Source organism: Myxine glutinosa, chromosome 1 (genome assembly GCF_964187855.1).
Source record: "Myxine glutinosa chromosome 1, kmMyxGlut1.1, whole genome shotgun sequence".
NCBI classification, from domain to species: Eukaryota; Metazoa; Chordata; class Myxini; order Myxiniformes; family Myxinidae; genus Myxine; species Myxine glutinosa.
Window position 1 is genome coordinate 224,694,905 of NC_136261.1, and position 15,638 is coordinate 224,710,542.

General features: G+C 46.0%; 2 protein-coding genes across 5 annotated transcripts in view; both read right to left on the minus strand.

The window, feature by feature from the left end:
- The window catches only part of LOC144891290 (uncharacterized), a 981,422-nt gene that overhangs the window by 871,263 nt on the left and 94,521 nt on the right, over positions 1 to 15,638 (minus strand). The window lies entirely within an intron of this gene.
- SMC4 (structural maintenance of chromosomes 4) overlaps positions 1 to 15,638 on the minus strand; it is a 138,324-nt gene that overhangs the window by 39,207 nt on the left and 83,479 nt on the right. For all 4 annotated transcript variants that reach the window (XM_068127361.2, XM_068127329.2, XM_068127342.2 and 1 more), the window contains one exon: positions 3,347 to 3,536. In XM_068127361.2, coding sequence (XP_067983462.2) covers positions 3,347 to 3,536 — 190 coding nt within the window. The remainder of the gene's footprint in view (positions 1 to 3,346; positions 3,537 to 15,638) is intronic.

Here is a 15,638-nt window from a genome sequence, read left to right on the forward strand (position 1 = left end):
TGAGGATGATATATGAACTGTATCAATACCAGTAAGACTTAAGAATTGGTAGGCTGGCTTCCTGTTGCTTTTCTGAAGAGCTACCGTTTGATCACAAAAGTTTTGAGTAAAACATTGGTATGTTTGGTAAACATTGGAAACCCAAAAAATGTGAAAAGCTGTTTTTTTACATGAAAAAATTACCTTTTTAAACATTTTTTTTTACTTAATCCTGCATTGTTTGAGTTGAGTTTGGCAAATTGAATGCATGCAATTATTAAAAGTTTTACTCCAATTACTTCCCAAGCAATTTAATTCTTTAAACATATCATCTCGACTAAATTAAGTTGCCATATTTGCCATATAGACCGTTTACCATTGGTTTCTATGGATTTTCATTAAATGCACAGTAAAAAAATTATGTGCACCAAGTGCACATGGGGATAAGGTGATTTTGACTCGGGATATAATTTGGAACTCAAATATAGCAATTTCATGCAATCCCCACGCTTGTTGCACGGAAACCAACATTGAGACCTTTTTTGCCCATCTATGCAATAACCTATTGGTGACGGATTATTACACCAAGTACCCAGTTGTGAAGAGAATGGAATACATGACGAGCAGTGCAGTAGCCAATGTCACATCTGAATGTTTCAGTATGTTCGGCCCACCTCTGGAGATCATATTGGACAATTGGCCTCAATATGTGTGTAAGCCGTACCGTGATATGTGTACCAAATGGAATGTAAAACACACGACAACATCGCCGAGGTATCCACGCAGTAATGGATTGGTTGAGAGACATGTTCAAACAGTGAAGAACATGATCAAAAAGTGTATTAGATCAGGGAGTGACATAGATATTGCACTGCAACACCTGAAGTGCACACCTGTATATTCCCACCTCCCAAGTCCAAGCGAAATGCTGTTCAACCAGCCTATACACACCAACCTACCAAGCCGTCTGTTGGTTCCTGCACACCAAAGGCATCAGGAAATTCAGGGACGATTGAGGGAACGTGGAGACCAGATGGCAAAGCAATACAACAGAACGGCTGGGCCGGAACAACCTGAATTGGCTGTTGGACATCAGGTTCGGATTCTGAACAAGGACACAAACCAATGGTACCCCGGGAAAGTTGTGGTGCGCTGGAACGAACCCCGCTCTCATATAGTGCAGACACCTAACGGGACACGTCTTCGAAGAACCAGGGACACTTGCGTGAACTTCATACACCCGATCGTTGCGCCAATTGGAAGGACGAATCGACCCAACCAACACATTAAAGTCTACCAACTGCTCGACGCGTACATTTCAACAATGACGCTTCAGCAATGGAAAGTAACGGCTGCTCCAGCTCCAAGGATGACAAGAGTGCCGAGACAACAAGGCCGGACAACTCTCTGTACTTGACCAGATCAGGCCGTGTGATTAGAAAACTATTGAGATATTGTGATGGTGAATAACGACCATCAGAAATCAGCCCTTGTAATGTTGGTGCAGAGACAATCCGTTGATTGAAATGGCGGACATTGGAATGATTCTGTGTTTTCTGTGTTTGAATGATTCTGTGTTTTAGCTAATCATAATGAGCAGTAATTACATTTTGGTTAAGAGTTATAACAGTAACCCCAGATCCCATCTATGTGTGGTTCAAGTTGTGTTTGACTGATTGTGTTTATTATTTTGATTTAGTTTAGTAGTGTTTTGTTGCATACAAACATAATAATTTCAATGAAAGGGAGATGTTGTGATTGGTACAACATACTGCGTAGTGACGTCTGGGGGCATGGCTTTGGTGGTTGCTAGCGGCACGTCATGATGGCCGTGTGTTCTGTGTGAGCTTGGTATCGTCTTAAATAAAGAACGTGATTGAAGGAGAGTCCTGAACTTACTACAGGGTAGCACAGCCTCTGGACAAAATAACTGCAGTCAACCACTTCCTATAGCCATGAATGAGCTTCCTCCACCTCTCTACTGGCAGTTTAGCCCAATCTTCTTGTGAAAACTGCTCCAGTTCCCCCAGATTTGAAGGGTGCCTTCTGCCAACTACTGTTTTCAGATTTCCCCACAGGTGTTCAATGGGATTTAGATCTGGAATCATTGCTGGCCACTTCAGAACAGTCCAGCGTTTTGTCTTGAACCATTCCTGGGTGATTTTTGAAGTGTGTTTGGGGTCATTGTCCAGCTCAAGACCCATGACCTTCGACGGAGACACAGCTTTCTGACACTGGGTTGAACATTGCGCTCCAAAATGCCTTGGTAATCTCCTGATTTCATGCACACATTCAAGGCACCCAGTGCCAGAGGCAGCACAGCAACCCCAAAACATCACTGAACCTCCTCCATGTTTGATTGTAGAGAAGGCGTTCGTTTCTTTGAAGGCTTCATTTTGTTTTCTGAAAACATCAAGATGATGTGCTTTCCCAAAAAGCTCAAATTTCGTCTCATCTCTCCACAGCACATTCTCCCAGGATTTTGGCTTGTTCAGGTGTGTTTAGCACACACTGGCCACTGTGTCTGGCCACTCTGCCATAAAGCCCAGATCAGTGGAGTGTTGCAGTGATGGTTGATCTTCTGGAAGTTTCTCCTATCTCCACACAGGATCTCTGGAGCTCAGCCAGAGTGACCATCGGGTTCTTGGTCACCTCTCTTACCAAGGCCCTTTTCCCCCAATTGCTCAGTTTGGCCGGGTGGCCAGCTCTAGGAAGAGTCCTGGTTGTTCCAAACTTCTTCCATTTATGAATTATGGAGGCCACTGTGCTCTTGGGAACTTATGTCAAGTATGAATACTTATGTCAATGTGATATTTCAGTTTTTTCTTTTTAATAAATTTGCAAAACTTTCTAAAATCCTGTTTCCTCTTTGTCAATATGGGGTATTGAGTGTAGATTGATGAGGAAAAAAATGAATTTAAACGATTTCAGCATAAGGCTGCAACATAACAAAATGTGAAAAAAGTGAAGGGGTCTGACTACTTTCTTCTGAATGCTCTGGAGACACGTAGACCACGTAGAAACAAACATAAAAACATAAAAACACACACACACACACACACACACACACACACACACACACACACACACACACACACACACACACACACACAATGTCAGTTTGCATGTTTGTGCAGATGTCTGTCCCCCTTCATAAGAGTAGGTTTTGAAGGCCTATGACCAGGACTCCACCTCCACAAGGACTCCACCATTAGTGGAAGCATACTTTGTTTGGCTTTAGGTCTAATAATTACAAAGGATCTCTGGTAGTATGGTAAACCAGTGTGACAAAGTTCCAATGTGGACATAAATAGGTGTCACATTTGTCATAAAATACAAGAATTTAGCAAATTTCAAAGATACAAACCTCTCAGCTGCTTTCTTTCCAACCTTTGCCTTGTTAATACTCGCTGCACAGGCATCTAAATGTCGAACCAGCCCATCTACCTCCTCTTGCTTGATTCTCAGGCACCCGGCTGTTGCTTCAACGATGCATTCCGTCAAGTGCTGCACCTCTGTTTCAACTGCTCCAGCCTGTGCTACTGCAGTCTTGTGTTCTGCAAAGCAAAAAAAAAAGCTGCATTTCACTCACATTTAACAAGCCCAAAAAATCCTTATATGTTGGGAAAATACAATTTTCTTTTAAAGTATTTATGAGGCAGAGATGCCAAAAACTTGCATCATTTGACAACAACCACTTGCCTCTTTTTTGCCAGATACCCATCTGCCAGCACTGGGGGCATTGGTGGACATTGGACAACTCAATGTATTCTGCAGAGTAAGCTAGTCCAGCCACAAAAAGTGGTTCCAAACCTTTTTTCTGTCGTTTCCCCCTTCAACCAGTTCAACCGTCCGGATTTCCCCCCACTCCTCCACCATATATATATATATACAGACTTGGCATTTAATATGGAATATATATTTTTTCTTGACTTGGGTTTACTTTCTTAACTCAGTATATCAATCTGGTGAGTTTCTTTTACACTTTGGTGATTTATTTGTTAAAAGAACCATGTCACTGATTGTCTGTCGCAGCAAGAAGTCAACAACAGGATTATATCACAGGTGGCGTGGCAAAATGTACGGACAGGTGCATTTGATGATTGGCTTCACAGTCGGGTATACAAGGGTTGTTGCGTTCTGTATTAGTGGAAAACAACTGCTGCACATCTCCAAAAGTTATTGCCGCTTCCTCTGGAGATGATCCGTCAACTCGACAATGCTGTTTGTAATGGAGTGGTGGCTTTACGAAATTCCGGCATGAAACAGCGTGCTATTGCTCGGCAGTATGGCATCACTCAAGGTCAGGTGTCAAAGATCCTGAATCGAAATGCTCAGAGGGGTGTCCCTACTCCAATACCGAGGCCAGGATGTCCCCGCAGAACCACAAGGAGCGATGATCGCCAGCTGCACCGGTTAGTCCGCAATGGCCGTACCAAGTCAGCTAATCGGCTTAGGGCTGAGTGGCAGCAACTGACAAATGTGCCTGTATCCAGAAAGCTAGTCAACCAACGACTGGTTCAAGCAGGCTATCGTGCCAGGCATCCCCTGAGAAAGCCACGCCTGACCAGACAACACCGCCAGCGCCGATTGCAGTGGGCCAGAGAGCACCGTCAATGGCAGCCAGGACACTGGAATGACGTGATCTTCAGTGACGAGTGTAGATTTCTGGTCTATCGTCAAGATGGCCGCGTCCGAGTGCGCAGACAAGTGCATGAAGCCGACAACAAAGATTGTATAGTGCCAAGAGTCCAAGCTGGAGGTGGTGGGGTGACCGTTTGGGCTGCTTTTCATGCAGGGGGCAAAACTGACCTGGTTGTTCTGAATGGAAACCTGAACCAGTTCAAGTACAGGGTCATTCTGGAAGAAATATTGCTTCCATTTGCTCGTGCAGCCTTTCGAGGAAACTTTGTCTTCCAAGATGACAATGCACGGCCTCATCGTGCTCGCATGATCCAACACTTTCTTGCTGACCGTGGTGTAGAGCATATGGAGTGACCTGCCATGTCCCCGGATATGAATCCGATAGAGAACTTGTGGGCAGAATTAACGCGTCAAATCGACCACTTGGACCAGCAGCCGACCTCTGTGCGTGAATTGCAGCAGACTATTGTCACTGCCTGGCAAGCGATTCCTGTCCAAACCTTGGCAAATCTCGTGAACAGCATGCCTCAACGTGTACGTGCTCTCCTGAATGCTCGTGGGGGTTACACGAAGTACTGAACTGTAATTTTACTGTCCGTAATCCCAGTCGTAATTTAACTTTTGTTTTTGTTAAAAAAAATTTTGGCTAATGTGCAAAATAAAGAGATACTCCTGGAAAACGTACAGAAGTTTAACACAGTACTGTCCATGAATTGAGTTTGATATCAGTTTACATCACTTTCAAGGATCAATTTATTTGCTTCGAAATGTCAAATGTGGTTTTTGTTTCTTTTAAAGGTCACACTAACAAAATCTAGAGTAATTTCAACATAATTCCAATTAACTTTTGGTTCTGAGACATCTTGAAAAGTAAGTTCACCCCCACAAAAAAAATATTCCATATTAAATGCCAAGTCTGTATATATATAATATATATATAATATATATAATATATATATATAATATATATATTCAGAAAGTATTCACACCCCTTCCCTTTTTCACATTTTGTTATATTGCAGTTTATGCTGAAATCGTTTCTTCAATTCATTTTTTCCCTCATCAATCTGCACTCAATACCCCACAATGACAAAGATAAAACAGGATTTTACAAAGTTTTGTAAATTTATTAAAAAGAAAAAACTGAAAGACAAATGAAAGCCCGCTTGGAGTTTGCAAAAAAGCACCTAAAGGACTCAGACTGTGAGAAACAAGATTCTGTGGGCTTTCATGTGTATTTCACGAAGGAGAGACTTCCGTCTGGCCATTCTGCCATAAAGCCCAGATCGGTGGAGTGTTGCAGTGATGGTTGTCCTTCTGGAAGTTTCTCCCATCTCCACACAGGATCTCTGGAGCTCAGCCAGAGTGACCATCGGGTTCTTGGTCACCTCTATTACCAAGGCGCTTCTCCCCCGATTGCTCAGTTTGGCTGGCGGCCAGCTCTAGGAAGAGTCCTGGTTGTTCCAAACTTCTTCCATTTAAAGGAGAACGGACACGACCAAAACAACTTTGCAGATTTCGAAACATAAACATATGTTAAACACTTCTATTGAGTTCATTTCACAAATATCTTTGCGGTTTTATTAGAATTTGTCAAAATATCGCCGAACAAGCAAAATCAGTTTTGTCAAAACCGCAAACCGGAAATGACGTTTGCGAAGTAACCCAGGTTTTCGTTCCTAAAGCCTTGTTGGCTTCATGACGATCAGAACATCGCTTTGTTTTCGTTACGATCAGTTGGAATCATGCCCAGTCGTTGTGTGGCTGCTGGTTGTTGTAATTGTCCAAGTGAAACTGTCTCCGTTTTCAAATTCCCGAAGGATGTTAAGCTGAGAGATATTTGGACGAAACAAGTTCAGAGAACACGGGCGAAGTGGATGCCAACTTCATCGTCGGTGTTGTGCAGCGAACATTTTGAGCGCCACTGTTTCAATGAAATCCCACAACTTAAAGCAAGTTTGGGATTTGCTGTACAACATAAACGGGTGCTCATTCCCTCAGCTGTACCGTCTATTTTCGTTCGTTCGGCAGAGAAACCAGAAAAAGACGCGCAAATCAAAAGCTGCAGAAAAACTAGCAACGAAAAGGGTGAGTTGTGTGGCTTCTGTTTGTTTACATTTGACATTTGGTGACCTATATTCGAAATTTCTATCACTACATGCAGGTGAAATTGTGGTTTGTGATACATATTATTTATTTATTCACAGGAAGTTTCATCACTTCTCAAAGTAGCACAACCTGCTGCTGCAACTTATACATGTGATCAGAGCCAGGCACCTGCTGATTGTGAGGCTGTGTCCAGTGAGGTTCGTCACTTTGTTACAAATAATAGCCACAGCATAATTCTTGTTTTTGCAATTTTCTAGCGAAGTAATCGCATAACTAATGAAATATGTATGGTTTATTTCCAGGTTCAGTCAACAGAGACATCTCTTCAGCCTTGCACCAGACAACACATGCGTGTTCAGGTGTCACAAACCAAGCTCGACACTCAAACACAAAGGTATTACTTGCTGTATTATTATTAATATGCTTTTTCTGATTATATTACTTTTCACTTGTTAATTGTTTGTTAATTGTTTTGATGTTTAATGTTTGCTGATGACTTCCAGGTTCTCAAACTGATGTGCTCAGCCATGTGTCACACATTGGCACACAGACTGAGCCACTGCCAGGCCACTGTGTAACATGTGGCCATCAAAATGATGCTGTGGCAGCTGCTGGAAGAGATGTCGGCTGTGACAGCCCTGAACCTCTTGATGAGAGTGATAACGACTACCTGCCTTCATCTGCTGACGAGACTGACGACAGTTGCAGCTCCGAGCAACAGACTCCTGAGACAAACAATGTCCTCGACGACACAAAGTATATAGTCTTCTGGAGCAGCTTGCTGCGACTTTTCAAGTTGGTGCGCTGCAGCTGGTGTGGAGAGACGGGTCTCAAGGTGGATCATAACACAAACGGCACCATGTTGCTGGTGCATTTTCAATGTGGTGTATGTTCTCTGACAACAGAGTGGAAGCGTCAGCCTTATATAGGCAAGTCACTCGCTGGCAATATCCTTTTGTCAGCTGGCATTCTCATGTCAGGTGCTGTACCAAGCAAGGTACTCAAGGTTCTCCACCATATGAGAGTGGCAGGAATTTCATCGAGAACTTTCTCGCGACACCAGAACATGATGCTTTTTCCTGCCATAAAACACGTTTGGTTGGAGAACAGAAAGTGGCTCGTGACATCCCTGCAAGCAGAGCGCATAGGTTTGATGTTTGGTGGGGATGGACGCTGTGACTCGCCAGGACACTCGGCGAAGTTTGGCTCTTATGCTATCATGGAGCTGGTGGCCAAAGTCATCATCGATGTTGAGCTTGTTCAGGTAACATCAGCAGATATATGTGGACATACACATAGAACTAGTGTGGGTACATAGAATATTGGTTGTGGACAATTTAAGTTATAATAATAATAATAATAATAATAATTCATTTATTTTGTATAGCGCTTTTCCAGAAGCCCAAAGGCGCTTTGACAGAGTGGAAAACATAATGCATAACAATACATGAAAACAACAATTGCAAAAAGACAAGAATCAAGAAAACAAACAGCAGCGATATACGGCATATATATAAGACAAGAATCAAAAAGACAAGACAAGAATCAATAGGGAAATATTTAAAGCAAAAGGAGGGAGAAGGAGAAGAGATAGTCAGGGGTTAAATGCTGTGGGTTGAATGTTGAATGCAGCGTTGAACAGGTGGGTCTTTAGTGATGTTTTGAATGTGGTGAGTGAGGAGGAGTCTCTGATGGTGTGAGGTAGTGAGTTCCAGAGGGTGGGAGCAGCGATGGAGAAGGCCCTGTCCCCCCAGGATCTGAATTTGGTCCGGATGGAGGGGGTCAGGAGGTTGGTACCAGCAGAGCGGAGGTTGCGGGTGGGAGTGTGTCTGGAGAGGAGGTCAGCCAGGTAGGATGGGGCCAGGTTATGGAGGGCTTTGTATGTCAAGAGGAGGATTTTGTACTGGATTCTCTGGGGGATGGGGAGCCAGTGAAGCTTGTAAAGGACGGGGGTGATGTGGTCACGGGTCCGGGAATGAGTGAGTAGACGGGCAGCGGAGTTCTGAATGTATTGGAGTTTATTGGTGATTTTTGAGGGTGAACCATAGAGGAGGCTATTGCAGTAGTCCAGACGGGAGGTGATGAAGGCGTGGATGAGGGTTTCTGCAGCCGTGGAGGAGAGGGATGAGCGGAGACGGGCAATGTTTTTCAGGTGAAAGAAGGCTGACTTTGTGATCTGTTTAGTGTATTTGTCGAAGGAAAGGGTTTGGTCAAAGATGACGCCAAGATTCCGGATGTGAGGGGAGGTGGATACTGGGATACCGTCGATGTTGAGGGCAAAGTTATGGGTGGATTTTGTGAGCGTTTTTGGGCCAATGATGATTATTTCAGATTTATCACAGTTAAGCTTGAGGAAGTTGATTTGAAGCCAGGATTTTATTTCAGTGATGCAGTTTGTCAGGATAGAGTGGGTGTCGGTGGAGACGGACTTGGTGGAGATGAAAAGCTGGATGTCATCGGCGAAGCAGTGGAATTGGAGACCATGACGGCGGATTAAGTGACCGAGCGGGGACAGGTAAAGGATGAAGAGGAGGGGGCCAAGAACTGAACCTTGGGGGACACCTTGGGGGAGGGGAGCAGTGGGGGATTTGCAGTTATTGATGGAGATGAACTGGCATCTGTCAGAGAGGTATGATTTAATCCAAGAGAGGGCAGTGCCGGTGACGTTAAAGGTGGATTCAAGTCGGGTGAGGAGGATAGTGTGATCGATGGTGTCAAAGGCAGCGCTGAGGTCGAGGAGGACGAGAATGTTGAGGTTGCCAGCGTCAGAGGAGAGGAGAAGGTCGTTGGTGATTTTGAGGAGAGCAGTTTCAGTACTGTGGTTGGAGCGGAATCCGGATTGGAATGTTTCATACAAGTTATTGGCAGAGAGATGATGTTTGAGTTGAGTGGCTACAGCGCGTTCCAAAACTTTTGACAGAAAGGGTAGGTTGGAGATGGGTCTGAAGTTGTTTAGGGTGTCAGGGTTTAGACCAGGTTTTTTTAGAATGGGGGTAACAGCAGCAATTTTGAGGGAAGGTGGGACGATGCCTGTAGACAGGGAGGAGTTTATTGTTGCAATGATAAGTGGAGAGAGAGCAGGGAGGGAGGCTTTGACAAAGCTGGAGGGGATGGGGTCAAGAGTGCAGGTGGCAGTTTTCATTCCTATGAGGAGTTCAGAGAGGTCAGTAGGAGAGATTGGGGAGAACCGAGACAGGGGATGGCAGGACAAGGGGGGGCAGGTGGTTGGAGGGGGAGCGGGTGCGGCGGTGGTCAAGCTGTTGTAGATGTTGTCAATTTTGCGTTGGAAGAAAGAGAGGAAGGAGATGCAGTTGTCTACTGTGAATGACTGGGTGGTGGTGTTCAGGGGGCGGAGGAGTTTGTTTATTGTCGAGAAGAGTGCTTTTGGGTTTCCGGAGCCAGAGTGGATAATTTGAGAGTAGTAGGCAGAGCGGGCGCGGGAGAGGGCATCTTTGTAGTGTTGTATGTGGTCCTTGTAGGCTTGGGAGTGAACTGTGAGACCCGTTTTATTGCGGAGTCTTTCAAGTTGGCGAGCACGAGTTTTCATCAGGTGGAGTTCAGGGGTAAACCAGGGAGCAGAATGGGTGAAAGAAACTGTTTTGGTTTTTACAGGCGCAAGCTGGTCAAGGCAGGAGGAGATAGTGTGGTTGTAGTAGTCAGTGAGGTCGGAAGGGGTGTGGAGGTCAATGAAGGGAGAAGTGGACATTTTTTCAGAGAGGGTGGATGAGAATGAGGTAGGTGAAAGAGCGTTTAGCTTACGGAAGTTGATTGTGCGATAATGCCTTGGTGTTGGGGCGGGGATGTTGATGGTCAGAGTGATGGCTAAGTGGTCAGAGAGGGTGAGGTCGGAGCCATAGAGATGGTGCAAATTTAATCCAGTGGAGCAGACAAGGTCCAAAATGTGACCACGGATATGGGTAGGAAAGTGGACATGTTGAGTGAGGTTAAAGCAGGTGAGTAAATCAGTGAAGTCAGTGGTTATTGTGGAGTCAGTGGAGTCCATGTGGATATTGAAATCACCAAGGAGGAGGATTGAGGGGGAGAGGGAACATAGCTGGGTCAGAAAGTAGGAGAAGTCAGACAGGAATGATGGGTGTGGTTTGGGAGGGCGGTAGACGACAGCCATGACTGACTGCGTGTGACCAGAGAGTTTTAAAGCCAGGTGTTCAAATGATGGAGCAGATGAGATGGAGATGAGGTTGGTCTTGATGTCTTGACGGTGGATAACGGCAATTCCACCACCTCGGCCCTCCGAGCGTGGTTTATTGACGTAGGAATATCCATTGGGTGTGGTGAGGTTGAGTGTGTAGTAGTCCAGAGGTTGTTGCCAGGTTTCGGTGAGACAGAGAAAGTCCAGTTTGTTATCCAGGATGTATTCGTTCAGGATGAGGCATTTATTGTTGAGGGACCGGGTGTTGAACAGGGTGAGCTTGATGTTGTTTTGAACAGCAGGGATGAATTCAGGTGATTTAGCCAGGGTTCGTAGGCAAGAGGTGCGATCGTGTGGGTTGCTGTGACCAGGTGCGCTGGGACGAAGAGTGAGAGTGCGCTGAGCCGACCAGAGGACGGGGATGGAGTGACCTGATTGCAAATAAACAAACTTGCGACCGGAGCCACGGTGAATGTACCTGGGTCGTCGGAGGAGTCCATTTGATTTGATGGCAGAGATGCATGATGGGGTGGAGCGGGTATTGAGCAGAAGAAGCCTTGCGGCGGAGTACTTCAGAGCCATGCCAGGCAGGAGCGAAGGGACGAGTACGAGGCCAAGGTCGAGGAGGCAAAGCGGCAAACGCAGCGGCAAACGACTGCAGCCGCTAATCAAGACCACAGCGGCAAACAAGGCCACAAGGCCACCAAGACCACAAGGCCACCGGCAAACAAGGCCACGGCCACAAACAACGGGAGCGGGCCTTTCGATTCCGTATTCCGTACCATCAAAAGCAGATTCCGTTATCCAGCCGGAGAACACGCGGCACGTGCGGGTGTGAAAAGGCAGGACAGGTGTGAGATGTCAGGTCAGAAAAGTAGAAGCAGACCCTGTACATCCATCCAGTCGGAGAAGCGGCGAATATGCAACGCCAGCGTCCTCTCGCAACCGAACCCGGAAGTCCAAGCAGACGAGGAGCAGAGGCGGAAGAAAAACGAGATACAGGGGGCGGGGCACAAGTCGAGACGAGGAGGAGAACGAACAAGCACGTGTCCGGGAGGAGAGAAAGAATCAATATAGAATTCTTTGTCTATCCGTTTGTCCTGTTTTTAAAAACGCCGGACAAAGGGTAAGATGCCCGTGAGAGGCAGGGGGGAGAAAAGAAAATCAAAGAAACAAGCAAATACGATGAAGGAAAGAACTTGCACTCACAAAACACCGACGGGGGGAAGGGAGCCCGGAAAGACCAGGCCGCGCACGAGGCGCGAATAAAAAACGACCAATCACACACAAATCCGCAACAACCACAAAACCAAAACTAAACAGAAACACACAACAACACACAACAACAACACACACACAACAACACACACACAACAAAACAACCAGCGGAAACCCGACAAAGACACGAATGCGAAAACACTCAAACTTCGATGCCGTGGAGAGATCGAAGCAAGGCTCGTCGCCCGAGGGACCGGAAGTCCGAGGGACCGGAAGTCCACATATATACCGGACACAGATAAGACACAATGGCGATCGATTTTGATCTCGGGCACCTCCAAAATACTGAATGGTATTCATTTTTATGTCTCTTTTTTAATTAAAAAGTTTCTTTTTCTGGTGAATGGAATACATAACTAATATTTAATTAATGTTCGGTGCCGTGAGGCAAGAAATGGATAGAAACACAGAAACGAAATACGACTTTATTGACTTAGTGCAGCACTGCAGGTGTATCAGTTGTAGTGTTCATGTACAGGCTTTAGTAAGAACAGACATACATATGCAAATACTTATTGTTTCTGGACAGGTGCAGTTGTGGTAATTGTGAGGCCATGCCACAGGTGAATGAGTGCAAGTGCTGCAGGGAGATAATGTAAAAGCGTTCACCACCTTTTGCAATGTGCCAAACGTCAAAGAGGTGTTTGACTTCAGGCGCATTTTCCTTCATCCATTTCCTAACCTGGACATGTTTGTCCGTGACCATTGTGTCTATGGACAGGCCTTCTTTGCTCAGAAATGCCATCACTCTTTTCAGCCCCTCCTTCTCCATGTGGCATGAGCTTGGAACTTCATTGCACTGTAAACATAATCGTGTGTTGAGAACATCTAAGTCAACTTCTTTCTCAAATCCACGTTCTCGCTTGGAGACTTTTCCCAGATTGTTTTTCATGGTTCTGTTTGGATATTGTTGGAATATGTTTAAACCGCAGCCGTGATGCTGACGCCGCCCTCCCTCCCCGACGCCGCCCTCCCCCCCCCCCCCCCCCCCCCACAGAATTTCCATGTTTTAAACGTTTCCCAGTGTGTACCCTGGATAGAATAGGGACACCGTATCCCTGCGTGTGTGTTTCTATCCCTGCGTGTATCCCTGCGTGTAAGAGACGACTAAGAGGGTTGGCGTCAGGAACGGCATCCGGCCATAAAGACATTGCCTCAAAAAAGAGAACCATGACAATTACAACTACATATGGGCAGTGTACAGCCCGAAGTGGAGATCGGTTCCTGAGGTTTGGGACATGGAATGTAGGGACAATGACAGGGAGATCAGGAGAAGTGGTGGAAGTATTGGTCAGAAGAAGAGTGGACATATGTTGTGTGCAAGAGATGAGATGGAAGGGAAGTGGTGTGAGAATGGTGAAGGGTAGGCAGGGACAGAAATACAAGTTTGTGTGGCAAGGGTGCCTGGAGGGCGTGAATGGTGTTGGTGTCCTGTTTTCTGAAGGGTTTGTAGACAGTGTGGTGAGTGTGACTAGAGTGAGTGATAGGTTGATGATGGTGAAAATGATGATTGGAAAGGTCTTGGTGAACGTCATCTCGGGATATGCTCCGCAGGTTGGTCGAAGCGATGAAGAGAAGGACAAGTTCTGGTGTGCGATAGAGAAGCTGATGGAAAACGTGAAAGATGAGGAAGTTGTTGTGGTGGGAGGAGACCTAAATGGACATGTGGGAAGGAGTATGGATGGTTTTGAGGGAGTTCATGGGGGTTACGGATATGGTGTGAGAAATGGAGAAGGTGAAAGGATTTTGGAGTTTGCTGATGGAGCTGATTTGTTGATTTGTAATACTCAGTTCCAGAAAGAGGATAATAAGCTTGTTACATACACGTCAGGTGGGTCGACGACAACCATTGACTACCTGATGGTGCGTAGGCGAGATAGGGGGCACCTCCGGGACACAAAGGTGATCCCGGGGGAGGAGGCTGTTTCACAGCACCACTTGGTTGTCTGCGACATAAGGGTGAAAGGTGCGAGGAGAGCTCGGCGGGTGAAGTACCAACCTAGAATGAAGGTGTGGAGGTTGAAAGAGGTGACAGTAAGGGAGGCATTAAAAGAGAGGCTGAGTAGGGTAGAGGATGATGTGGTTGAGCTTGAAAGTGGTTGGATGTCAATGAAAGCTAGACTGTTGGGAGCCGTTGGTGAGGTATGTGGATGGACAAAAGGACCACCGAGGCACTCGGAAACATGGTGGTGGGATGATGAAGTTGGAAAGAGGATTGACGAGAAGAGGAAGAAGTTCAAGGAGTGGCAGAAGGTGAAGGGTACGGGAGCAGAATCAGCAGAGCATGAAAGTTATAAGGCAGCCAGGAAGGCTGCAAAGAAAGAGGTAGCAAAGGCGCAGGAGGCATGTAGGAAAATGTTCGGAGAACGCTTGGATTCGGAAGAGGGTCAGAAAGCAGTATTCAGGATTGCAAAGCAGATAGCGAAAGAGAGGTGTGATGTGATGGGGGTGAGTTGCTTGAAGGATGAAGTGGGACAAATCGTTGTCGACCCAGATGGAATTAAAGGAAGATGGAAAAGATATATGGAAATGCTGTTGAATACAGAGAATGAATGGGATGGCAACATAGAGAGTAACCCAGTTTTAGGACCGGTAGAGAAGATAACTGAGAAGGAAGTTGAGGAAGCGATAAAAGCAATGAAGAGTGGAAAAGCCGGAGGGCCAACGGGAGTTGTGGGAGATATGTTGAAGGCAGCAGGAAGTTGGGGTGTGAAGAGAATGACACAGATCTGTAATCTGGTGGTGAAAGAAGGCCGCATTCCAGTGGATTGGGAACTGAGTACCCTCGTCCCTCTATACAAGGGGAAAGGTGACCCTCTGGAGTGTGGCTCGTACCGAGCGATAAAGTTATTGGAGCATGGAATGAAGGTATTGGAAAGGGTGTTGGAGAGGAGGATAAGGAAGAAAGTGAAGATCGACGAAATGCAGTTTGGATTTATACCAGGAAGAGGAACGACAGACGCGCTTTTCATTGTGAGGCAGTTGCAGGAGAAGTACATGGAGAAGAGGAAGAAGTTGTTTCTTGGGTTTGTTGATCTGGAGAAAGCATTCGATAGGGTTCCACGCAAAGTATTGACATGGGCATTGAGGAAGTTAGGAGTGGAGGAATGGTTGATCAGAGTAGTGATGGCAATGTACAAAAGAGCGCGCACAGCTGTAAGGACGAAGGACGGGAACAGTGGTGAGTTTTAGGTGAAGGTGGGAGTGCATCAGGGGTCGGTACTAAGTCCACTACTATTTGTAGCTGCGATGGAGGTGCTGGCTCAGAACGTAAAGGAGGGTTTACTGTGGGAGTTGTTGTATGCAGATGATCTGGTGTTGATTGCGGAAAGTATGGATGGACTGAAGGAAAAGATGAACAAGTGGAAGGAATGTATGGAGACAAAAGGTCTGAAGGTGAATATCGGAAAGACGAAGGTGATGGCAAGTGGTAAAGCATGTGGTGAGGTGGAAAGAACTGGGAAGTGGCCCTGTGCTG